General features: G+C 44.2%; 1 protein-coding gene across 1 annotated transcript in view; it reads right to left on the bottom strand.

Moving 5' to 3' along the window:
• Positions 1 to 19,156, bottom strand: part of cntnap2a (contactin associated protein 2a) — a 139,764-nt gene extending 120,608 nt beyond the window's left edge. The window contains exons 1-3 of the mRNA XM_056584298.1: positions 18,956 to 19,156; positions 15,032 to 15,175; positions 12,858 to 13,122 (exon numbers count right to left, since the gene is read on the bottom strand). Coding sequence (XP_056440273.1) covers positions 12,858 to 13,122; positions 15,032 to 15,175; positions 18,956 to 18,985 — 439 coding nt within the window. The 5' untranslated portion in view covers positions 18,986 to 19,156. The remainder of the gene's footprint in view (positions 1 to 12,857; positions 13,123 to 15,031; positions 15,176 to 18,955) is intronic.
• Between the last annotated feature and the right edge of the window lie 5,981 nt (positions 19,157 to 25,137).

Here is a 25,137-nt window from a genome sequence, read left to right as displayed (position 1 = left end):
GGCGGGGCCATTACAACTAGAGCCTAGAGAAAAGCCGGCTTGCTTTCATCGGACTGACCCTCCATGCATCACCCTTTAGTGACACCCATCTCTGTTCCTCTTCTTATACCCCCTCACCGCCACCACCCCTATTCTCTCTCCCTCTCTCCGATATTTGCTATCCATCAATACCTTTGTTCTTTCTCTTCCGCCCCCTCGCTCTCTCTTCCTTCCATCCATCTTTCATTTCTTTATTCCGTCTCTCCCTCCAGTCATTACAACCTTTTGCTTTATTTCTATTTTGAGCATTTCTGCCTCTTTTTTCTCCCCCCTTTCTTTTTCTCTCTTATCCGTCTTTGTTGCTCTCCTTCTGTGTGTCTTCCTTCCCTCCGTCATGTATTCATTCCTTTCCATTATCCCTTCCGTCCTTCATTTCTTTCTCTCCTTCTATTCCATTGCTCCATCCTTTATCCACTTGTTTCCTCCATCCCTTTGCTCCCTTCTTTCTTTGTATTTAATCCTCTCTTTCTTCCTCTGACAGCTCAGTTCTCATTCCACCGTGGCAACTACACACCAGGCTGCCTGACAGTCTCATAAACACTCATGAGGCAAGTTCAGAGTTCAAGGAAAGGTTGCGTTTGAAACACTGCAGTCTTGCACCTGTGCATAGTGGACTCACTGTAGTAAATATAAAGTTCAAATATATTTTTTATTGTCAGCAAGTGCACAGCAATATAATCTTTGTCAGTGGGTTGCCAATGGAAATGTGTTTGTTATTTAATTTCGATCATGGGCTGTAATTAGATGTCATGAACTACCTCTCTGCATTTGGGGAATGTATTTTCATTCCGAGATAAGACGCAAAGCTGGATTTAGCCGGCTGCTTTCAAGGGGATACAATCAAGTGGAAACCGAGATGTACTTTCATCTATACTGGGGGGGGGGAAACAGAGTGAAAAAATCGTCATCCCCCCCTTCTTCACATCTGGGAATGCTGCAGTTCTTTCTTTGTTCTTTTTTCCAACTGAGTCTGTGTTGTTGTTGTTAGTTAGTGTACTAGCCGGCGGGAACACATCAGGGTTGTGTGTTCACCTTGATGTAGCTTCAAGCGCGCACGCTGCGGTGCCACGTTTTTTGGCGCTACGACACATGCTGTGACAATCTTCAGACATCAGCGAGCCAACGACTTGACCGAGCCGTCAACGCAGATATTCGTTTTGATATTGGGACCACTCCCGCTTCAATAATGACAGTGGTTTCGTCGATGTTCTTGTTTGTGTTCGTGTTCGCAGCAGAGACGGCCACTCTGCTATGAGGGTCTGCTTTGAGAAGAGCCAAAGGTCTCTCTGCAACCGGGGAGTCGCCTGAAATGATCACCTGGACAGCCAGAGGATTCGTGACAAGACAGACACATACACACACACGCACATACTCTGCAGGTGATCATTGCAATGCTGGCAATGATGGGAAAAAAATGTGAAAATGTTCTGGATTTCCTTAAAAGAGATGCACACAATACCCCCCCCCCCCCCCTCACACACATACACACGTAAATATGTATAGAAACTCTGCGTTAGACCCCTAGATTTTGATTTATGGTGAAAAGCTTGCTTCTGTAAAGTGATAACAAACAAAACGTAATTGCATTTGAGATATGTCCGCGTCCAGCAGTCCTATTTCTGTATATTGGCCGTATATAAGTTTGATGAAATCACAACCAAGCGCATCTTTCAATCCGTCCCTCTGATTTACCTTCTGGATGTAAAAGACAATAGACAAGCTGGAGCCTTTTGACCTCTCATCTGGTTTACATCAGCTGCAATAGCTTTGAATGATGAGTTTATTTGCAGGAGCATGTACACAGGCGCGCTTACAAACACATACACCGACAAAGACTCTCTCACACACACACACACACACAATTCTAATACACACACAAACAAACAAACACCTGCCCACCTCATCTGCATACACATGGACCCAAACAACAATATTCTGCCTGTCTGTCATAGATAACAGAGGCCCTATAATGGGAGAAAGGTAGGGACGTTTAATTTAGATTTATCTCGATTCAATGTTGGTTATCACTCTCTTTCCCCTCATTTTGTTGACATAAGTAGTCACAAATTAGGCCTGATAGAACCCAATACCTAACTGACCAGTTACTCTTTGACCTATTTTAGTTTTGAATGACAAGTTGAATGAATGAAAATAAATTGGATTTCAGGCCTCGCTATATCAGCCTGCATTGTGAATTCTAAGTAGTGGGAAGGGACAGGGGCTGTCTTGAAATATGCCATTTAAGGCGAATAAGTTATTTCTCTCTTTAAATCTACCATATACCATCCGACTGACTTATGAATTATACATACACCAAACAAAAATTCATCTTTATAAATCAAAGCAAGACGTTGATTCGTTTTTCTCAATAGTATTGCTTAATATATACAATGCCTACAAAACCTTTTAAATAAATACAACATTTGGAATGAACTCATACAGATGTTGCTCATCCCATCTCAATACAAGGACATCTATTTAAGCCGCTGTTGTTTCTCACAGCAAGAACACAAGCAAGCCCAGTGTTGAATGTGCTCGGCTCAATATATCCAAGTGCCTTATTTATATTTAATATCCCAGAAGATTCCTACTGATTCCGCAAAGTTGGGAAAATGGAGGGTCCCCTGCTGCTGTTTGCTTATTTGCTATGTGGTCTGCGGTCTCGGGTAGAAAGTGAAAGACTGCAGAGAAGCTAGTCTGCACCCAGTTCCACCTTAAAGAGAACGTGATCCAATACGTCAGACCAGCCCATGATAGCCCTGATGTCTGAGTTCATCCACCTCAGAGACATGGGGTTGGAGCATTAGATGGTGGTGAGGTATGACAAGGCCGAATGGGTATCCAGGGTCGGAGAAAGAGGGCATTGTTAAGTTGAAGAGATGCCAAGCAAAGGATAGATTCCATAGCGTTGAACGTATGACGTTTCCCGATCAGTGCTATACCTTGCAGCTCGCGCCAGACAGATTTTGAGAAGTTGTAGACGGAACACGTACAAGTCAAGTATGTGCTGCATTAAATATCCATCAGATATCCTCTGAATAACAGGCCGACACATTTGAGTGTGTACTATCCATAATTTTTTGCCCATCCATTGCAATGTTTGGAAGTATCGTGGCTGGTTTCTAGAGAGACAGCCAAAGAGAAAGAACATCAGACGTAACAGAGGGAAGTGACGGAGGCGGAAGGTCGACCGACAGCTGTAGCTTATAAAGAGCAAGCTGGAGCAAACACAAACTGAGATGGAGGGTAATACTGAGTAATGAGAGAGTATTGGCAACGAGAGGAGAGGATTTAGAAGATAGGAGTCGGTACACATGAGACAAGTCTGGTGCCCGTCACCTCATCGCTTTTGTACACAGTGTCTGGAACCGGTGTTTCTAATTTTTTGACTTTGAAGGATTAGTTCAACAATCTGCTCCTTCAAAAGTGAGCTAGACACATACATATACAGAAAAGCTCAACTTAAAAAGTATACTTTTAAGGCTACCGATTGCCACAATCATGGGCTTCATCTTTTTCTGCACATCCATATGTTTCCAAATATGTAACGATCTTCCATGTTTATGTAGCATAGCATTTAAAGTCTGAATATCGAATATAAACCAAGTTCCCCGCAGTTAGCGCTTGTAAACTATTCGAACATCAGGGGTTAGCTTGAATTATTCCATTGTGGGAAATAAGAAAATGAAACAAATACAAATGGACGCTTCTGATATAGCCTCTTGCATATTTTTTTTAAATACTTAGATGTACGTAGATTCAGGATCCTAGAGTAACTTTTTTGGCTAATGTGAACTGGACTTATTCTACTTCATTTTCATGATTGGCTTTTTTATTGCTTGGAAGGTCATAAAACTGAAGACCCGGGCTCTTAGCTTTGCTATTCATACAACCTCAGCTTTTTGGTGGTTTTAAAAAGTTAATAATTCAGTGCCCGCAAATACTAGGGCAATGGGGAGCGACCTGTTTGTTAGCCTGTGGTGGTGTGGCCTATTTGAGGGTCCGTCTCTATGAGGGGAAAGTGACTTTTGCTTTGCACTTGGTAAAAGTATTTTATATCTAAAGGAAAGGGGGAGATTTATGGTTTACTTCATATATTCAATATTAAGGCCCCAATTGGAAAAAACGTGTTGAATCACTGTCCTGTAATATTAAAAGTATATTTTTACACGCTTTTCCTGTTGGTAATGAGGGTGGAGAGATGCAACATTGTGGACAAACATACTCCTCTGGGAGATGAATACTGTTCCGTATAAATCTATAATTTCCCAACTGGGATAAACTGGTGTGATATTTTCCCCTGGTTTTGTAGCTCCCACGCAGGTTATGTCGTAAAAGTTGTAAAAGTTAACTACCGCGCACATACGTTGTGCAGCAACTCATGAAATCGTGCAGCGACATTGCAACTTTATGATTTCCGTGGTCATAGTTTTATGACAGTTCTCTGTCTTTTGTTCGTACTGAAATGCAGAGTCAACTATCACTTTTTTGATTACTTCGAATAAACTACCAAATAAATCCATACGTGTACTCTATAATGTTAAGTGCCATTTTTTCCATCATGCTTGGTTGCTTTGTTCAGATATTCTATTGTGTGGTCTACAAAACAGCAGTGCTTATTTTGAGGTGAGTTTCCATTTACTAGCGTATGATTTACTTGAGGAAACCATGCACACATTTATTTAGAGTTAACTTCAACCTTAACCATATCTTTTGACATTTTGTCAATTGTTTTAATGAAGGGATACTGTGTAGATATTATTGAGTGCTGATTTATACCATGCATGGGCATTTATAGATAATATATAGAATTATAGAATAAAATCGACTTTTGAAAAAAATTGCAGTTAGGCTGAGTTAAGTTGAAGAACTCTGCAGCTGTTGGACAGAATTCTAGTGGCTCTCCAGGGAAATATTGATACTGTTGTTACTATAAATACACCTACGTTTTTTCATGCAGCAAATTTAACTGTGAAGGGGTACAACTCTTGTTTATTACTTCTGAAGGGGAGAGGTCTTTCACAGAATGAGTCATGCTGAAGGTTTTAGGTTGCTGCTGCCCCTTCTATTTGGGGGCGGGGGGGGGGGGGGGTAGTGGGTGCCTGCGGGGGGGGGGCGGGTTCAGGGGGTCACCACGAGTTTAGTTGAGCAAGGAGATAGAGAGAGAGAGAGAGAGAGAGAGAGAGAGAGAGAGAGAGAGAGAGAGAGAGAGAGAGAGAGAGAGAGAGAGAGAGAGAGAGAGAGAGAGTGAGTGAACGTGAGAGAGAATGATAGAGAGAGAGAGAGAGCATGAGAGAGAGTGAGTGAACGTGAGAGAGAGAGACAGAGAGTGAGACAGAGATTGAGACAGAGAGTGAGACAGAGAGTGAGAGTGAGAGAGAGAGAGTGAGAGCGCAAGAGTGAAAGAGAGCAAAAGAAAGCGAGATTGAACGAGCGAGAGAGAGAGCGAGCGAGTGAGAGAAAGCGCGAGCGAGTGAGAGAAAGCGCGAGCGAGTGAGAGAAATGTGATAGAGTGATAGAGCTCGGTCCGACGAGCACGTACACAAGACAGACACAAAAAGCGAAGAGCAAACAGGCCCTCACCACGCTCCTAGGTGAGGTGAGATACGCTGATGTAACCCCGGCTAGAGGTGAGACGATCGGGGTGTAAAGTCTGCGTACGACAGGAATACAGCGTGGTGTGCCCAGAGAGAGAACCGCCGAAAGGAACATAATGAGGACAGAAATTGAACGGGAAAAATAAATTCAATCTTAACACCATAATGACACCTGTAACATTTAAGCGCTCTCTCTTACAAGAAATTCACACTTTATTTTGGATCCCTATAAAAAGAAAATACTGCCCTCAAAAAGTGCCATCGACATGATGGTAAAATACCCTGTGTGCCAGAGTTGATGGCAAAGACAGCTTTGGTCCACTCCCCATGCCAGCCCCACACAGCAGCAGACACACTGATTACTCTCTGACACCAGTAGGAAATCACTTCTCCATCTCTTCCTTCTCCATTCCTTTCTCTCTTCAACTGTGTTGAGGGCGCCTTCTGTCTTTCGCCAGACCCCCACAATAGGAGCATCGCCAATATCCCCCCCCCCCCACACACACCCCCGCTTCCCCAAAAGAAAGTGTCAGCTACAAACTCCAATGATACTGGATAGCTGGAATCATATAAGGTAAACTCAATCATGGCGGGGGGGAAATATGGTGCCATCGATCTTGAAGTCATGCGTGTGTCTAGACGAGCCAGTGGAACGGGCGGATCAGACCTATCAGAGGCTGGGAAGCCAACGCCTGGGGTTGAAAACTGTCTGGCAGCCAACCACGCAAGACATCCAGATACCCTGGCAGCTCTGGCGATGGCAACGGCATATGTTTGTGTGTGTGTATGTGTGTGTTTGTGGGTCTGTGTGTTTGTGTGTGTGTGCGTGTGTATGTGTGTGCGCACCAATGAGTGTGTGTGTGTACAAGTGTGTTTGTGTGTGTGTGTGTGTGTGTGTGCACATGAATATGTTGTGTGTGTGTGTGAGTACGTACATAAGTAAGCTTGCGCAGGAGTTTGTGTGTGGGTGCGTGTGTGTATGTGTGTGCGCACCAATGAGTGTGTGCGTGTGTACAAGTGCGTTTGTGTGTGTGTGTGTGTGTGTGTGTGTGTGTGTGTGTGTGTGTGTGTGTGTGTGTGTGTGTGTGTGTGTGTGTGTGTGTGTGTGTGTGTGTGTGTGTGTGTGTGTGTGTGTGTGTGTGTGTATGAATGTGTTGTGTGTGTGAGTACGTACATATGTAAGCTTGCGCAGGAGTTTGTGTGTGGGTGCGCATACGTGTGTGTGTCTGCGCACGTATAAGTGTGTGCATGTGTACAAGTGTGTATTTGTGTGTGTCACGAGGGAGGAAGATAGAGAGCATTGTATTTCCATTGATTTCCGCCATTTTTGCCTCAGGGATCAATGACGGATAAAAGACAGTCAGCGTCTGACTGATCCAATTTGAGAGCAAAGGAAGTGAAAGGTAAAGAGAGAGAGAAGGAGGAAGATAGGGAGATAAAGGTAGAGACAGAGAGGGAGGAAGAGAACAATAGAGAATTGAAAACGTGTCATCATAAATTTGGAAACTGAGAAGAGCAAAAAAACTGCAAAAAATGAAGGAAATTGAACATTGAACGTATAAAGGATGAGCCATTGAAAACAAGACATCTGCGGAAAGGAATAAAGATCAAAATGAAAATGTTGAACGAGAGAGAGAGAACCTTTGCAAGATTGCTTAAGAGTACGAGACAATGCTCGGCTTAAGTTGAAATGTAATCCTCCTGATTTATCTCGAATTTAGAAACTAAATTACCTCTACAAGAAAACATGACATACATTTTCTGAACATACATTACAGTCAATCCTGTACTTTTATTTCTTTCCTGACTGCTGTCTGACTTTTATTTTCCCTTCTCCTTCCCTCATCCTCCCTGTCCATTTGTTTATTTTCTTGATGTCATTGTTTCTTCTGATTTTGCCACCGCCATTCTAAACTCAACTGTCTATATCCACAGTCCACCGTCCTCCCCCTCTCTCCCCCTCTCTCCCCTCTCTCCCCCTCTCTCCCCTCTCTCCCCCTCTCTCTTCCTCACTCTCTCTCGCTCACTCTCTCTCGCTCTCTCTCTCGCGCGTTCTCTCTCTGTCTCCATCTGTCTCGCTTGCTCACTCACTCCCTCTCTCTCCCTCTCTCTCTCTCTCAATCTCTCTCTCTCGCTCTCTCTCTCTCTCTCTCTCTCTCTCTCCCTCATGCTTTCTCTCGCACTCTCACTCTCTCCCTCTATCCCTCCCCCTCGCTCTCTCTCTCACTCTCTCTGTCTCTAACTATGTCTTGCCGACTCTCTCTCTCTGGCTCTCCCTCATGCTCCCTCTCTCTCTCTCGCTCGCCACCCTCATCAGACATTGATCCAGTTTGGATGAATGCATTTTTGGGGCTATAACTGTCTTGAGCACTCCAGGGCCCTTGTGGACTCCTCCAAGGTGATTTTGAAGAGCTTTCCACTACGTTTCTACCAGGTATACCCAGGGAACATTACATTGTATCGCGCACGGCTACAGTGTTATTCTTAAATCTATGCCGGAGGCCTTTTTTCTTATTATTGTAGTTATGGTAATTATTTTGGGTGTTCAATTTTGACTGTGCAAATAAATGCATAAGCTTAGACTTACTCACCCACCAACACACACACACACGCACACGCACACACACACACACACACACCAAAGTCACATGATTAGGAGTGCAAAACATATCTTCTGCTTTGGTGCTGTCGGATAGCCTGTGGCTATTGGCCATTGTTCCTGGGCTATCACTTCACACCCAATGCTTTGGCTACGAAGTGTCCTTGTTGTTTAAGCAAAGGGAGAAATATAAGAAGTCGTAGGGAGAGAAAGCACACATAAGGGATATCACATGGGCGGTGCGCTCAGCAGAGCGAACCATTAGGTTACCCCTCCCCACCCTGGAATATACATACAGCAAGAGGGTGAGGGCAAGAGCCAGGAAAATCAGGCAAGACGCCTCTCCCCCAGATGCTGGCCTCTTCACCCTGCTGCAGTCAGTCAGACGGCTACGCTGCCTTAAAGCTCGGACTCAGAGACTGAGGAGGAGCTTCTTTCTGCAGGCAGTTAGAATGCTTGACTCCGGTGGACTATAACTGGTACTCTTGCACTTTCTGCAGCACTTTCTATGCACTTTTATATCCCTTTTTTTTTTAATGACTGTATTTATAGCATCACCTCCTTAATAAGGGATGTCTGTTTTTAAATTACTATTACAGGTTCCAGTAATTTGCACAACGAATGACAGAGCTATGACCCCTTTTTAATTTCACTGTATGTAAAATGTTATTTTTTTGCAAACATGTTACCAATAAAACTTTGAACTTGAACTTGAACATGGGACTGAAAGTGTCAATTATATAAACAGTACACCAATTCAATACCGGACATCATCACACCAAACAATGGAACAGGCAATGCTAGTCGTTGCAGGACATTCATGTCATGCGAAAATCAAGTATCAGCTGGCGGCTAACTCAGTCCAATCAAGCTCACAAACACAGTGAGGCAGTCGATTTAAGACCGTCCACCTCACCCATTCACTCACTCTCTGCGCAGCTCGGTTTGGTGAGATGGCTTCCCCACCATCTCTACCACCAGCCTCCACCTGCTTTGTTTCTGCTCTTTGTTTTATGTAACCTACACAATGGGTTGAGATATCTCATTGTACAGTGCTCCCTGTTGTCAAATGTTAGTATGCTGTATGCAGACTACATATAGTGCCAGACTCAAGTTTATCACCATTTCATGCATAAATTGCCTGTGACAGAAGTCAGGGTTTCTGACACAAAAGGCATGATGGGACAGGATGACCGCACAGCAAAACATTTAGTTTTCGTCTATAACCTTTAATCATGTGCCATTTGCTAGATTCACCTTTAATTAAATTACACTTGATTAATTCCTTTATTTAGTTTGGCTTCCCACGCCAATTTGATTGCCTCTTAATAATACATATCAACTTAAATCAGTGCAACTATTACACCTGTTGCTTTTTTCAAAACTACTTCTGTTTTAAAATCAACTTTGTTGCTAATAAAATCACATCTATTACTACTTCCACTACAATAGACAGGTAATGTATCATAGAAACACAATATCTATAAATTCTGTCGGGGTAGCCTGATATTTCCTCAAAGCTATGCCTCTGTATTTATGTCCACGGCCAGGATGCCACATATGAGTAGTAGTTTGGCTCTTGGCATCAACAAAGGCCGCGAGACAGGATAGTTATGGCACATGAAAAAAATTGAAAGTGAAAACATATAGATTGTTTCACGTCCTGCTGCATGGAAGCTCTTTGTTTCCATGGAAACAATATGGAATTGACAATTCAATAATGAATGGATGTGTCCTCTAGTTTACGCACACACACACACACACACACACAAACACAGGAGAACATTTGCGGACATTAAAACAAATACTTCCCACCTACACACCGACACGGACCTGTGCACATACACACACCCACACACACACACACACACACACACACACACACACACACACACACACACACACAAACACACACCAAAAGTGTTCGCAGCCACTGAATTCAAGGATTTCAAGGTCTTAAGTCTATCTGACTAGCATCACAGAAGTGTGGACAAATATGCTTGAATGTCATGTTATGATTAAATTGCTTAGGAAATGCTTTGGTGGCTTTGTAAAGACATCAAGGAAAAGCTAGTCCTGCCCTTAAGCGAGACAAGATGGTGGGGGGCTGGGAGAGGGGGTAGAGCGTTGCTAAAAGGAAAGTGATGGATGAATTAGATCATACCTCCCGAGGAAACTCTGCTAAGTGTTATATCAAAGGGGCAGGTTTTTTCCAAATTTGTTCATGATTATACGTCATATATGATCGTCAACATTGTTATCCATGCATTTATTCAATGTTACTAAAAATAAAGACGTGTTTTAGAGAAAACTAGTAGTTAGTAGTTAGTTCCTATGCTTTTGCCACTGGTCACTGGCAGTCAGTCTGTGGACGTGCAGCTCCGAACAGCCGGAGTCTGCCGGTGTCCATTTGTCTGGACGTCAAAGTGCCTCAGAAGAGGCGTCACGGCCGAAGGGGCACCGACGGCCAGGTGTCTGCGGACGTTTGGAGCTTCGCCGAGGGATCCTTTTATTTTGATTGCCGCTTTCGGGAGAGAGGGTCAAGCCTCTCAGACACGCCTCTGTTTGATGCGCACTTCGGAAAACGTTGCTCGTTATAAAGCTCAGACGCAACAACGGTACTAAGAAAAAAACAACAAAGCTGTCTGGGGTCGCGGCCCTTGGGAAAACCGGCCGCCTCCTTCCTAAAACTGTTATCTTTTAAACATAAGAGTTGTTTTTAAACCTCAGTGTTCAAATTCGACACCGAGGGTTCTCTCACGCTTTGAAATGGATTGACAAAGACACACACATGCAGACGAATAGACACACAAACACACTTTGGTTGAATGCATGTTAAAATATTGATCTAAAACATCGATCTATATTAAATATAAGACATCATTCAGATTCGTCTGTAAGGAATGCAATTATTTTCTTGATTGGAGATGATTGCATAATTTTTTTTATAATACATCTATTCATATACAGTTGCTTGTATGATGTGGCATTTCTATGCACGTGTGTGTGTACGGTAGCATGTGTGTATTTTCGGATGAGCACAGATATGTTCCCTGGTGTGTGTGTGTGCGGGTGCGTGTGCGTGTGCGTGTGTGTCTAGTGTGGGACCAGCTCCACTGTGGCCCCTATGTTTCCAATCATAGAGGACCATTAACTTTAATGACCTGGGGTGGCCCTCAGGGTTACCACGGCAATAGAGAATGAGGTCATAAAGAGATATTCAGGTCAGAGGCGCTATCACAGATATGGACCGTCTCGTCATTATCTCGTCTCTGTTTCATCCCTCCCCTAGCTCGCCTGCGTTCTACCCCTTGGCTCGAACCTAGGTCTGTTCGGTCCAGTATAAATCATCTTAATGAATCAGACGAAAAATATTCATGGCTGCTTGTAGATTATAGGATGGATATTCCTTAACACCGGCTTTAAGATTAAGTACAGAGTATTTACCCAAGAAAGTGCTTATTTGCCTCTCTCTCTCTCTTTCTCTCTCTCTCTCTCTCTCTCTCTCTCTCTCTCTCTTCCTCTCTTTCTTTCTCTCCCCCTCTCCTTCAGTGTATTTTCTATTAAGGAAAGCTCAGCCTCTCCTTACAAGGGCTGGTATCGACCGGTGTTCACACGTATGGTGAGGCGTGCGTCTACCTTCTCCTCCTTCCTGTAGATACTATCAAAGGCCGGCGCCGCAGTGTGGGCTATTTTACGCATGCCAATGCTTTTGTGCATGTGTGCGTGCCGTGTGTCTTTGTGTTGTAGCAATACCCATGGAGTGGCGGGCGCGGGCTCAATTAGCCCAGAGGGGAACTCTGTAATAATCCCCACCCTTGGGCATAATGGCCAATTACAGCAACAGTGGCTGGAATAAATGAGTGTGTCCCAACGAGGGCAGCATGGGACAATGTGAGGGAGAGAGAGAGAGAGAGAGAGAGAGAGAGAGAGAGAGAGAGAGAGAGAGAGAGAGAGAGAGAAAGAGAGAGAGAGCGAGAGCGAGTCAAGGAGGGAGGGAGGGAGGGGGGAGAGCGCGTGGACAAACCAAAGCGTAAGAAATTAGAACTAAATAAACAGTGTATAACAAAGGGTGGAAGGAGTGGAGGCATGGCAATGTAAAGGAAAAGCACATCGGAGAAGTGTTGAAACATGATTGGGAGGCGTGATTCACACTCAATGAAAATGAAAGAACTGTCACTCCCCCGTGGACTATTTAATGTACATATTGATATATATTGATGCCTGCTCATTTATCAGTATCACAGCCTATTTATGCACCTTTACTTGGCAGGAAAAACTAGGGGGTGTGCTAGGTTGGTCGATTGACCAACATGGCTGGTTTCGCGGTGACATCGACTGACCAACAGTCGGCCGGCTTTGAAGAAGAACAGGAAAGAAGTGTATCAAAACAGAGAGAGAGAGAGAGAGAGAAGGAAAAAAGGCTGGCTTGTCTTTATGCACACAGACAGCGATTCAACGGCTGGCATTGCTTTCAAACCGCTTAAGCACATCGAGGGAGCCTTCACTTTGCATGTAACAGGGAAAGAATGATGCAACACAAAGCAAACACGCGCACCCAGACACAAGCACACCCACACATACACACACACACACACACACATCCTCCCCCGCCCCGCTACCTGAGGACATGTCGGCGTAGTGGCTCCGCCCCCCCGACCGCGAGGCGTTGATGTGCACCGCCAGCTGGCCGCCCTCCAGGGACACCTCCAGCGTCCCGTCGCCCAGGTTACTGAACAGCAGCAGCCCGTCGGGGTTCCAGGTGCGGAACTGGAAGCCCACCGACGCCGCGTTGTGATTGGCCCGCCCGGGCAGCTGCAGGAAGCTGGTGGCGTTGAAGAAGACGGGGAAGGAGTGCGCCTCCGTGCAGGAGAAGGTCAGGTTCCGCTGAGAGGAGAGGGGGGGGGGGGGGGGGGGGGGGGGGGGGAGAGAGAGAGAGTGAGTGACGGCGTGCAAAGTGTGGTGTCCGAAACGTTTACTAACACTCACACTATAAAAAGATGAGACATGACGTGGACCACCGGTGCTCCCAACCCCGGGACATCCTTGCCTGTTTGTCGGAGTGATGCGACGGAAGCCAGGCCTGTCCACGAATCAATGATGGATGGCACTAGAGTGAATCATTATTCTGTGCATTGTGCTCTTGAATATACTATTCATGTCAGCACATGGATTTGTGTGTGTGTGTGTGTGTGTGTGCATGTGTGTGTGTGTGCATCTGCATTCGTGTATGATCTGTGAAGGTACATGTGTGTACCTTCACGCATGTGTATATCTCTATAGTAACGACCTTAAGCGATCCAGGTAAAACGTGTGTTTATGTGTGTGTGTGTGTCTTTGTGTGCGTGTGTGTGTGTGATATACAACCCACCACCAAGCTAGCTGATCAGTGCACTGTAAGTGGAATCAGGAAACTGTGACGCGCTGCAAGTCTGCGAGAACACACTTCAGGATTTCGGTTCAGATAAAACGGTCAATCGCACCGCAAGCCTCACCTCCATTGACACAAGGTAAACCTCCCATCATGCATTGCAGGAGACAACATTGGGCCCCCTTACAAAGGGAATAAGACATGTTGATATGCATAGTCTATCCCCCTGCTGGGTGGTCTGTACCACACTGAGATATTCTGCTTGATGGAGAGAAAGTCAGAGAGGCCAAGGGGAACGACGTACTAAAAAACAAAAAGAAAGCCTTCGGGGGTTTGTAGCCTATCAAAGGATGTCGGGTGAACAACTTTAGCATCGGCAAAATTATTAATGAGGTGCAAAGTGCGGTGTATTTTGACGATTAAGTGATGCCCTGCATATGTTACTCAGAAATCTCCCTCTCTCTCTCTCGCTCTCTCTTTATAGAGAGAAAGTGAGGAGAGAGAGAGAGGTTTTAGAGGTTGAGCAGTTTTCTTGTAACCGAAAGGCTGCTAGTTCGATCCCCATCTCCTCCTAGCTGAGTGTTGATGCGTCCCTGAGCAAGACAGTTAACCCTAACTGACGAGCTGGCTGTCGCCTTGCATGGTTGACTGCCGTCGGTGTGTCAATGTGTGTATTAACCAAAGTAAGTTGCTTTGGATAAAAGCGTCTGCTAAATGCCCTGATTGTAAGAGAGAGAGAGAGAGAGAGAGAGAGAGAGAGAGAGAGAGAGAGAGAGAGAGAGAGAGAAGGTAACACTACACCACCTTAGTTGGTGGTGGAAGTTACAGTGGATCAAACAGGAGAAGGTAGAGAGAAGCCGGGCTGAAGCTTAGTAAGAGTTGAGGGGAGCCTGATAAATCATTCATCTCCCGGGCTGCTTTGGATACAATTTGTCCCCACTGTGAGATCATTTAGAAGCATAAAAGACCAAAACTGATATGCGAGATAAGCATTTTGCCAGCCCTGGAAGTCTCGTGTCTCTGTTTGTGTTGAGGTTTTAATCGCTGAGGTCGTTATAGGAGCTGTGTCTGTCTGTGTGCGTGTGCGTGTGCGTGTGCGTGTGCGTGTGCGTGTGTGTGTGTGTGAGAGACTGGATTAGCATGTATGTGTGAGTATATGAGTTTGAGAGATGTGTATGTTAGTATGTGTGTTTGTCCATGCATGACTTTGCATTTATTCATGGGTTTGAATGTATGTGTTTGCGCTTGTGTGTGTGTTTGTGTATGTGTGTGGTGTACATGTGTGTGGTGTATAAGGAGTCATGGATGGGCGTTTGCATTTCTGAATATCTGAATATGTGGGGTGTGTGTTTGTGAATGTATGAGTTTGCATTTCTTCAGGTTATTTGCTCTTGGGTGTGTCCGTGTCTGTGTCTGTGTGCGTACAAAGCTGGAGGTGTCGATCTTCTTGCGGCGGGCCAGGTCGGTGATGTTGTCTCCATTGTAGTTGATGCTCTCCATGCAGCCTTTGAAGTTCTTCCTCCCTCCTCCTGACGGTTTCCCACTGTACGGCATTCCCCCGAAACTCAGCTGAGAGAGAGACATAGGGAGAGAGAGAGAGGGAATGGGAGAGAGAGAGAATGGGAGAGAGAGAGAATGGGAGAGAGAGAGAGAGAGAGAGAGAGAGAGAGAGAGAGAGAGAGAGAGAGAGAGAGAGAGAGAGAGAGAGAGAGAGAGAGAGAGGATGTAAAACCAATTTAACTTATTCCAAATACTATATTATAATATATATTATCATATACATTTTATATATACATGTACATTATTTAAAGGTTACATTTTTCATTGTATCTGCGCACTGTAAAATGTTGCTTTTGATTAATATCTGGTGTCTGATATGCAGACATATTACTTAAACATGTTATATTAGATATAAGGTATCAGGCATGAGCTGATACCGTTTCCAAGAAGAGATTTAGAAGTGAATTGCTAAGCATTAACAGTACAAACACATCTTCAATGAAAGAATAAAGGCATTATTTGTAGACTTTCTTCAAAGTGAGGATGTCAAAAACTACAATTACAAGTGAGAGGTAGTGAGAATGTGACAGAGAGTTGTGTGTGTGTTTGGGTGGGTGTGTTGTTTTTGTGTGTATCTCTGCGTGTATGAATGAACACATTGTGTATGTTCCTATTGTATAGAGTATATTGTGTGTGTGAATGAACATAGGAAGTGCATATAGTGTAGATATGTGTGTGTGTGTGTGTGTGTGTGTGTGTGTGTGTGTGTGTGTGTGTGTGTGTGTGTGTGTGTGTGTGTGTGCGTGTGCGTGTGTGGAGCTGCTCTGAGCCTGGTGTGCTCGTTAAGCCTAGAGTGAAAATCCAGGGTCTGTTTGTGTCTACCCTTGGCAGTAATTACGAAGACTAGTGAAGCATCACCTTGCAAGCACACACACACACAAGCACACGCACACACACACACACACACACACACACACACACACACACACACACACTACATCTGCGGACGGGAAAGTGTAGAGGCTCCGGCTCGAGAGTCCTCATTGGCCAATAACACCACTGACAATATCCTTCCAGGTTCAGTGGACACACGCGTGCACACCTGCAAACCCTCACACACACACACACACACACACACACACACACACACACACACACACACACACACACACACACACACACACACACACACACACACACACACACACACACACACACACACACACAGACAGACACACACACACACATGCACACTCACTGGGCTCTATGATGTAATCCATTGGTAAAGATTCCCTGAACGATCACTTAATTCACAATTTTAGGTTAATTGTCGTAGTGGAGGAGACTTCATAGTGGAAAAAGGACACCCACCCATAAATTCTATGTGCTCCCAGGGTAACATACTCTTACATAGATACACACACACCACACATGGGAATACACAGGAACACAGTGTACTGCTCAGACTCACACCTTCCCACACACACACACACACAGAGTGTGTATGTATGCATATATATTTATATATTAGTGCTGTCAGTTAAATGCGTTATTAACGGCGTTAACGCAAACCAATTTTAACGGCGTTAATTTCTATATCTTTTTTTTCTCTTTAGCTCTAAACAAAGCAGTAGCCTGACTGCTATGTTCAAGGCAGTATGTTTGTCGTTTAATTGTACTATAGGCTTTTTTTGTATCGTCCTGTTTTGATCAGTATATGCCAATGTTGTTATCCATAAAAAAACATTTGCACAAGGCAAGCCGATGCAGTTCTCCATGTTGATAAGAGCATTAAAATGAGAAAAATTAATGGGACAAAGAAATCATGGGATATTTAGCATATAAAAAAAATAATCGTGAGTTAACTATGACATTAAATATTTTAATCGCTTGACAGCACTAATATAAATAAATATATATATATATATTAATATATATTAATAAATATATATATATATATATATATATATATATATATATATATATATATATATATATATATATATATATATATATATATTATACAGGTTGTATGATTTTGACTCAATTGAGTCTATAATTATAATTCTTTATTATTTGTATATATGAGCCTCCCTCATATATATGATATCATTATATTTATACATTTGTATGTGTGTGTGTGTGTGTGTATATATATATAGACCATTATATGTCTAAAACATTATACGCATATAGACACAATTATATATATTATTATTCTATAATAGTCTGGCAAGCCAGACCCATATCGGAAAGATATTGGGTCTGTACGGTGGCAGTGTGGGCGGGATAAACGGTTGTCTTTCAAGTTCCCTCTGCACGCAATAGGATAGCTGTTTACATTTTCAACCGATTTTCAAACGGTTTGGTTTGTTATAAACGTCAGAGATGTAGTTATGACACTGCATACTTTTGATAGAATAATGGAACATAGAATAATGTTCTAAAATAGGTACAATATCATAACCATGTTAATAACGTTTGTAATAAACCAAACCCTTTGTAGAATTGAGCAAGTTATGGTTAATTAAAAAGTACATGTACCACTACCAACACAATGTTATGGGTGAGCAGCTTACTGTGGTAAGATGGCCGCCTATGGTGACGTTCTAGACGCCACCGTTAGGCATCTAGTTTAGGGTGACCAAACGTCCTCTTTTCCCCGGACATGTCCACTTTTTACGTCCCGTCCGGGGCGTCCGGGGGGGTTTTATTAATTGATGATAATGTCCGGTTTTCGGACATTATCTCGTTGCATATTTGTTTTTGCCTCGTCGCATATTTGTGTTTCTGGGTCTTTCACATAACCTACTAGTTATTACCATTGTATATGTCTATGGTTATTACGGCCTTCCAAGTTCTGGAAATGGTATCTCCCTTACGTTCCACCTTCTTGCGCGAGCTGACTGTAGAGAGAGTCTGTCATTGGGCGACCGATCTCAGGGTTGCCAGAGCCACGATAATGATCCTCCAAATACGACCATTTTGAGCCTTTGGTACGTTACTTTGCCATTTCCAATCTGGCAACATTGAGCACCTTGCCGCTTCCACTCTGTTTACAACAGCACATTACAAAAAAAAAATGCGCTGCGTAGCGGTTATCAATGAAGTACCACATTGTGTGGGGAATAGGTATTTTGGCGCCCCCTGCTGCAGGCGCACACCTGCTCGTTGAGAAGGTGCCGTGTATAGACGGAATGAAACCCCCACTGAAGTCCGTAGGCTCACCACCCCCCCCCCCCCCCCCCGTCAACAATCTTGCCCGGGGCGCAATTGGACCTAGGATCGCCACTGTCTGCAGCCATGCCTGAACGTAAATGTAAGTTCACGGACGAACTAAAGAAAAAATACCCATGTTTTCGCCCCCCCCCCCCCCCCCCCCCCCCCCCGCGACGAGGTGTCCTCTTTTTCACAAACTCAAATCTGGTCACCCTAATCTAGTTAATATGTAAGGAATAATCACCGAGAGGCCGGGCAATAAACAGTGATATGCCCGGCTCGTGGACGGCTTACTGCCCGAGACGAAGTCGAGGGCGGTAACCTTCCGCGAGCCGGGCATATCAAACTGTTTATTGCCCTGCCTTGAGGTGATTATTCCGTTTATTCTACTTCGCGCCGGCCAACATAATAAAACAATTCAAATACTTTAATAATTAGCATTCTTAAATGAAGTAGAATAAATATATTTATTCTACTTCATTTAAGAATGCTAAACAGGTTACCGCCCTCGACTTCGTCTCGGGCAGTAAGCCGTCCACGAGCCGGGCATATCAAACTGTTTATTGCCCGGCCTCTCGGTGATTATTCCTTACATATATCTATGATGGAGACCGACGACCAAACTTTTACCGTATCCGGTCGGCAAAACTCCGAATACATCTTTCTTTTCCAGGAAAGACTTCAGTGCAGTTCTTTGTTCATTTCTCAAAGAAAATGATAACTTCAAGTCTTGAAGAGTCGCGGCCAAAGCCGAGTCGAAAGACAGCTGTTCGCCAGCAGCAACAGTCATTATTGTTTACCTTTAACACGGAACCGTCGCAGCTCTGTCGTCATTCGGCTCGATACCGCCTCTCACGATCTGATTGGCCTGTCCCATTTTCTTTTTCCAGCAGCGAAAATCGACGACAGAAGGCTAGACCTCCCTGGCTGCAAATTAAATTTGCTGCCGCTAGGGGCGGCTAGATTTCTAGGCTAATTCTATAATGCATTACAAGTAATTCTCGTATTGAATTACCTAACACATGCATCTAAGTTGAAGACCAAAGAACAACATGAAAGGCAGTAATAGACAACAACATGGCAAAACTCCCACAGAAAGACGCAAAGGAGTCTGTGGGGGGGGGTGGGCCTTGCTTGGGGATGGGGGCGGCAGGTTGCTAATGATTTAATGGGTCTCTCTAACCTTCGCTGTGGAGGAGTTATGAGGACCCCGGATGGAGAGGGGTCATTACGGCAGAAACAATGTGTGGACAGGGTGGGGGACTCAGCGCACAGGGGCTATTTTGGCGCTTGACCAGTTTGGACGAGCATAAACACGAAAACACACACGCACACACACGCAAGCACGCACACACACATTATAAACACTTCTACGTAACAACTTTTTTCTTGTTTGCACTCATTGTCAATAACGGCCGCCGCTGAGCACTGGTGGACTGCGGAAGTATGCATTGCTCCTGGGGGCCTGTTGCACACGCATGTGTATTAGAGTCCATCCTCAGCCCCCCTGAGCCACCCCACCGTGCCTCTGCCCACCTCGTAGTCGAGGTCCAGGTGGTCGAACTCCCCGTTGGTGCGGAAGTGCTGGGTGTGCGTGTCCAGGGTGAAGTTGACGTTGCGGCGGAAGCGCTCGATCACCACGGCGTGCCAGTGGTGGTCGTCCAGCAGGCTGCCGCTGGACACGGAGGTGTGGCCCAGGATGGAGCCGTACTGGTTACTGCCTGCACGGGGGGGAAGAGTTTCAGGTGAAAGGGTTCTTGATGGGGGACACATGAGCCTCTGGAGGTAAAGCCAGGTTGGATGGTAACCGGAAGGTTGCTAGTTCGATCCCCGGGTCAACCGAGCTGAGCGACGAGGTATCCCTGAGCGAGGCACCTAGCCCTAACTTCTCCCGACGCACTGGCTGTTGCCCTGCATGGTCGACTACGCCGTCGGTGTGTGAATGTGTGAATGTGTGAATGAATGTGTTAATCTTAGGCAGTATCGTAAAGTGTTTTGAGTGGCCACTGGTTAGACAAGCGCTATATAAATGCAGTTAATTACCATTTACCATGGTGGGTCTCGAGGAAAGGATGGGCATTGGTTTGTAGGTACGACCATTCGATTTTACGACAGAGCGCGTTGTGATATATACAATAGAGCTTACACGCTGTGATGTCAAATGGCACATTTGAGCAAAGGAGCATTGGAATGTTATGTCATTATGTTGGGTAAGAAATTGCTTTGGTCACAGGATTTTTACAGTGCTGCTACTCTCTTGAGTCTCCTCAACAGGGCAGCAAAGTATTGGCCAACAGAAAATCCCATGTAGCACTCTGAGGTACAAGCCCTACTGAGATAAATGGCACCGTATATAAATGCGGACAGCCTCCATTGCATTTTTCCTTACTGACTTATGCAGCTGTAGCAGCTGGATTTTTCTAAGTGCACATGCGTTCTTTAAGGGTTAACAGACACCTGACTTCCTTAAATAAGGGACCATACACAGTTTAAAATCTCAAATTGAACAATTATTGTCAATGGCTTATTTTGTGTCAGTATTCTGTGTGCGTGGGTGTATCTGTGTGTGTGTGGATGTATCTGTGCATGTCTGTGTGAGTCTGTGTGTGAGTGTATCTGTGTATGTCTGTATGTGTGTATTTGTATGTGTTTGTGTGCGTGCGTGCATCTGTGTGTGTGTGTGTGTGTGAGTGTGTGCGCGTGTGTATCTGTGTGTGCGTGTGTGTATCTATGAGTGTGTGTGTGTGTGTGTGCGTGTATCTGCGTGCGTGTATCTGTGTGTGTGTGTGTATGTGTGTGTGCGTGCGTGTATCTGTGTGTGTCTATCTGTCTGTGTGCGTGCGTGTGTGTATCTGTGTCTGTGTGTGTGTGTGTGTGTGTGTGAGCTGCGTACCCAGGTTGATCTGCAGCAGCAGCTTGGCCTTGTGCAGCTCCAGGGTGATGTAATCGCCCTGCTGGCCCTCACCGTGCAGGATCACCCCCTCGCTCTCCGACGTCTTGAACTTCAGCGTGATCACGTCCTTGATGATCTTCACCTTCTTCACCTTCACACACACACACGCACACACACAAGCACGCACGCACACGCACACACACACACACACACACACACACACACATTTAAATGCTTTTATTTGGATCCAAATTTTACAAAGAAGGGGACCAAGGTCCAAACATTTCAGGAAGAAAGATTGATAATGTAACAGGTTCATCAAGCTGACATGCCTTTACAAGACCTACATGATCAGTGAAGATATCACACCGAACACTCCCATACAGACACACACAAACACACACACAGACATAGTACAGCAGTGTCCGCTCCAAACCGTGGAGGAAGCGGCCTCCCCTGCAGGCTACAGAGTGTTGTGACGGTTGTTGTGATTGGCTTCACCACTAAACGACTGCTTGCTAATGAGCCCATGTCCTGTTTCCTCAGACATCCCAGCGATTAATTTGCAGCCTATTATCTTTTGCTTGACTGTGTTGATCCTCGGCTTGAGTTTTATTTGGGTTAGGAATTTTGATCCGAACTGATAAATATTAGATTTTTATTCATATTACCCATTATCAAACCTTCCCCCTCAGTGTGATTTGTCCTGATGGGATTTGTGATCACAAAAGCTTTCATGCAAAACATTTTGGGAGCACTTTAGAATAAAATGACAAACAGTCAGGAGTAAAGCAGGAGTAAACTGAATTCTTAATGTGTTGCAAACGATTAATAAGATAATTAGATAATATTAGCAACTATTCATAACAATAAGTAAATAATGCAAGTTAGAGAGTTAGAAAAGAAGAAAATTGTTTGGTATGAGCTTATCTAAATGCATATCTTTGCCTTCAATAGAGTTTAAAATAATTATTGACCGGCAAATCCTCAAAAACTTTTAAAAATATTCATATGAGCCATTTTCTCATTATGTTATTAAGGTTTAGAATTGATTATGAATTGTTTACCTAAGAATTTTTATTGAGGAACAATGCTTTATAAATCCTGATTCAATATGAAGTGTTATTTAATTGTAAGTAGTTGTAATTAACGCTGGAATTAAACCTAAAAACCTTTTTAATTATATTTGAGCTATTATATATGCTGACCCTCCCACGGTCTGTTTGCACTTTAAGGTTGTACTTTTAATAACTTTCGTACTTTTAATTGGTCTGCCGCTATCAACAACTACATTTCACATCCTTTTAATACACTGATCCTAAACAATATAGCCACATGGCGCCGGAAGGAGTTCATCTAACAATACGGCAGGGTTACAATTCACTGCAGCCTGTAGGTGAACCAACAGAAAGAAAGTGTGACAAAAACAAATGGTTTTTCAAACCACTGCAATTAATCAATCCGCATTTGACCAATATAACCAGCCATGGTGGAGGAAGTAGTAAAATTAAATTCAGTAAAAAAACAAAAATAAAGCAGTGATGTCTCCATCCAAAGTAAAATGTCCCTTTTTATGACCAGGCCAGGGAGATACGACCGGGAGACAGAGATAGAGTTTGGGGCTTGGCTGGGGCTCAGACCAGGTGCCTGATCGGGTCTCTGCTGACGGGTTATCTCTTCCACAGTGTGCCGTTCTACTGCTGTAAAAACAGATGACCTGGAAATATAAACCAGTCCAATGTGGTGTTTTAGTGCCTGGTGCCTTGGCCGGTCCAATCCCAGGCTGCTCGCCATCCACAAGCAAAGCCCTGTTATTGAACATCTAAAACTCCCCCATCTAACTCTTTTTCAAAGCTTTCCATAGTGTCGTTTAAAGGCTGGCTTTTTTATTGGTGCGTGGCTGATATGCTTTTGAAACATTACTAGGACATAAAATGTAACCTTTCCTTTTCAATCTTTGGTCTCCATTATTTTCTACTGAATTGCCCTCAATGTGTTTGAGGGAGAGAAAAGGCAATTAAACGCAAAACGGCTAAAATTAACCCACTCCAATTTGCAAACGTACCGGCTCCCATAGTAACACTTATTATTTGCACTTGACATTATTAAAGCAAGTTAAACTTCAGATAATAGCTTTTTCCTACACATCTTCCAACAACTCAGAGTTAAACCTGACAGGACTCTGAAGAAGTGCTCCTCCACAATGAGACTAATTGCTTCTTTTCTTAAGCTTGTAGGAAGAATTAATTTGAAAATGACAGACAAGGTACCTTAAAGCGGTATGCGATGACTCCCTGTCCGTCAAAGTTGATCACGTCAGCCCCTGAAACACAGACAGAGGGACACAGAATTAATGATGAGCATAGACATATATGTATTTATCTGTATCTAAAATGGATGTTTAGAGATTTGGAATAAATTAATGTTATCGAAGGAGTCTCCCAAATGACGGTTTCACACTGTGCCATTAAAAGGCTCTATATAAATGTTCATGTCTAAACGTACCAAGCATGGACAGTGAGATTGATACAATGTATTTCTTTCATTCAATACTAATACTGGCAGAGAAAAACTGGAAAATAGATGGAGAGAGAGAGAGAGAGAGAGAGAGAGAGAGAGAGAGAGAGAGAGAGAGAGAGAGAGAGAGAGAGAGAGAGAGAGAGAGAGGTGGTGTATGGGAAGAGGAGAGATAAAATACCGTGCTTCAGATACTCCTCAATCTAGGGATCGCCAACCCCTGGTGTTCAAATCGGCCAGTGGGTTTGCTAGCGTGTGTGTATATGCGTGTGTTTGTGCCTAGGTGTGTGTGTTTCTGCTTGTGTGTGTGTGTGTGTGTGTGTGTGTGTGTGTGTGTGTGTGTGTGTGTGTGTGTGTGTGTGTGTGTGTGTGTGTATGCTTAGGTGTGTGTGTTTGTGCCTAGGTGTGTGTACATAAGTTTGTGCTTAGGTGTGTGTGTGGGTAAAATACTGCACAGGAGAGGGTCGGATAAGAGAGCTGAGGACCAATCTGATTATTTTACACTGCAACCACCCCACACACACACACACACACATGCCCGCGCACACACACACATCCAGAGACATGTTGGGGAGCAGAAGGTCAGGAAGAAAGAAGAGAAAGCCTTCACGCTGATCGTAGGACTCTAGTACAGTACTTTTCTCCAGGCGGTTGTCATTGCTCAAAGGCATACAGTATTTCTTGTACCGTTCCCAAAATGGTTCGCAACAACACAACCCCTCCCCTACAATTATTGGGAACATAGATTTGACTAATGGAGAACAAGGGTTTGGGCCACAGACACACACACACACACACACACACACACACACACACACACACACACACACACACACACACACACACACACACACACACACACACACACACACACACACACACACACACACACACACACACACTCGCACATTATTCCTTCCAGAATACTGATAGCTACTCACACATGGCAAGGCCTTTCAAGGTAAGGTTCCCCAGAGGGAAATAAATGCCATCATGTCCCAACTCTCTCCTACGTTCAGTGCTGCTCAAACGATCCCATGCCGGCCGTCACAATGGGTTGAACTTTCCAATATCTTTCAGTGCCCATCACCCTCTTTTGCCCGCTCATGTTTGTCTTTTAACTTTTGTTGACAGGATGCTTTGTACGTGTGTTCACTAGCGACCTCTCTGGCCAGAGATAGCCAATGGCAGCACCTTCAGAGAGTTTTGTGATGTTTGTGACGAGAGGACCTTCGGACAAAACAAAAAGCTGTTGACGTAGAGCAGACAAACAACCATTGAAAAACACTTTTAACACCATCGCAACCATACAGAACAACCCAGCAACCATTTCCGTTTTGCTAACAGCCCAAGAAGCAACATGTAAGACCCTATCAGCCACCATAACGCTAAAGTAGTACTT

The sequence above is a fragment of the Gadus chalcogrammus genome, chromosome 23 (genome assembly GCF_026213295.1).
Source record: "Gadus chalcogrammus isolate NIFS_2021 chromosome 23, NIFS_Gcha_1.0, whole genome shotgun sequence".
Classification (NCBI taxonomy): Eukaryota; Metazoa; Chordata; class Actinopteri; order Gadiformes; family Gadidae; genus Gadus; species Gadus chalcogrammus.
The sequence above is the reverse complement of the archived record's forward strand: the minus strand, read 5'-3'. Positions and strand labels throughout refer to the sequence as shown.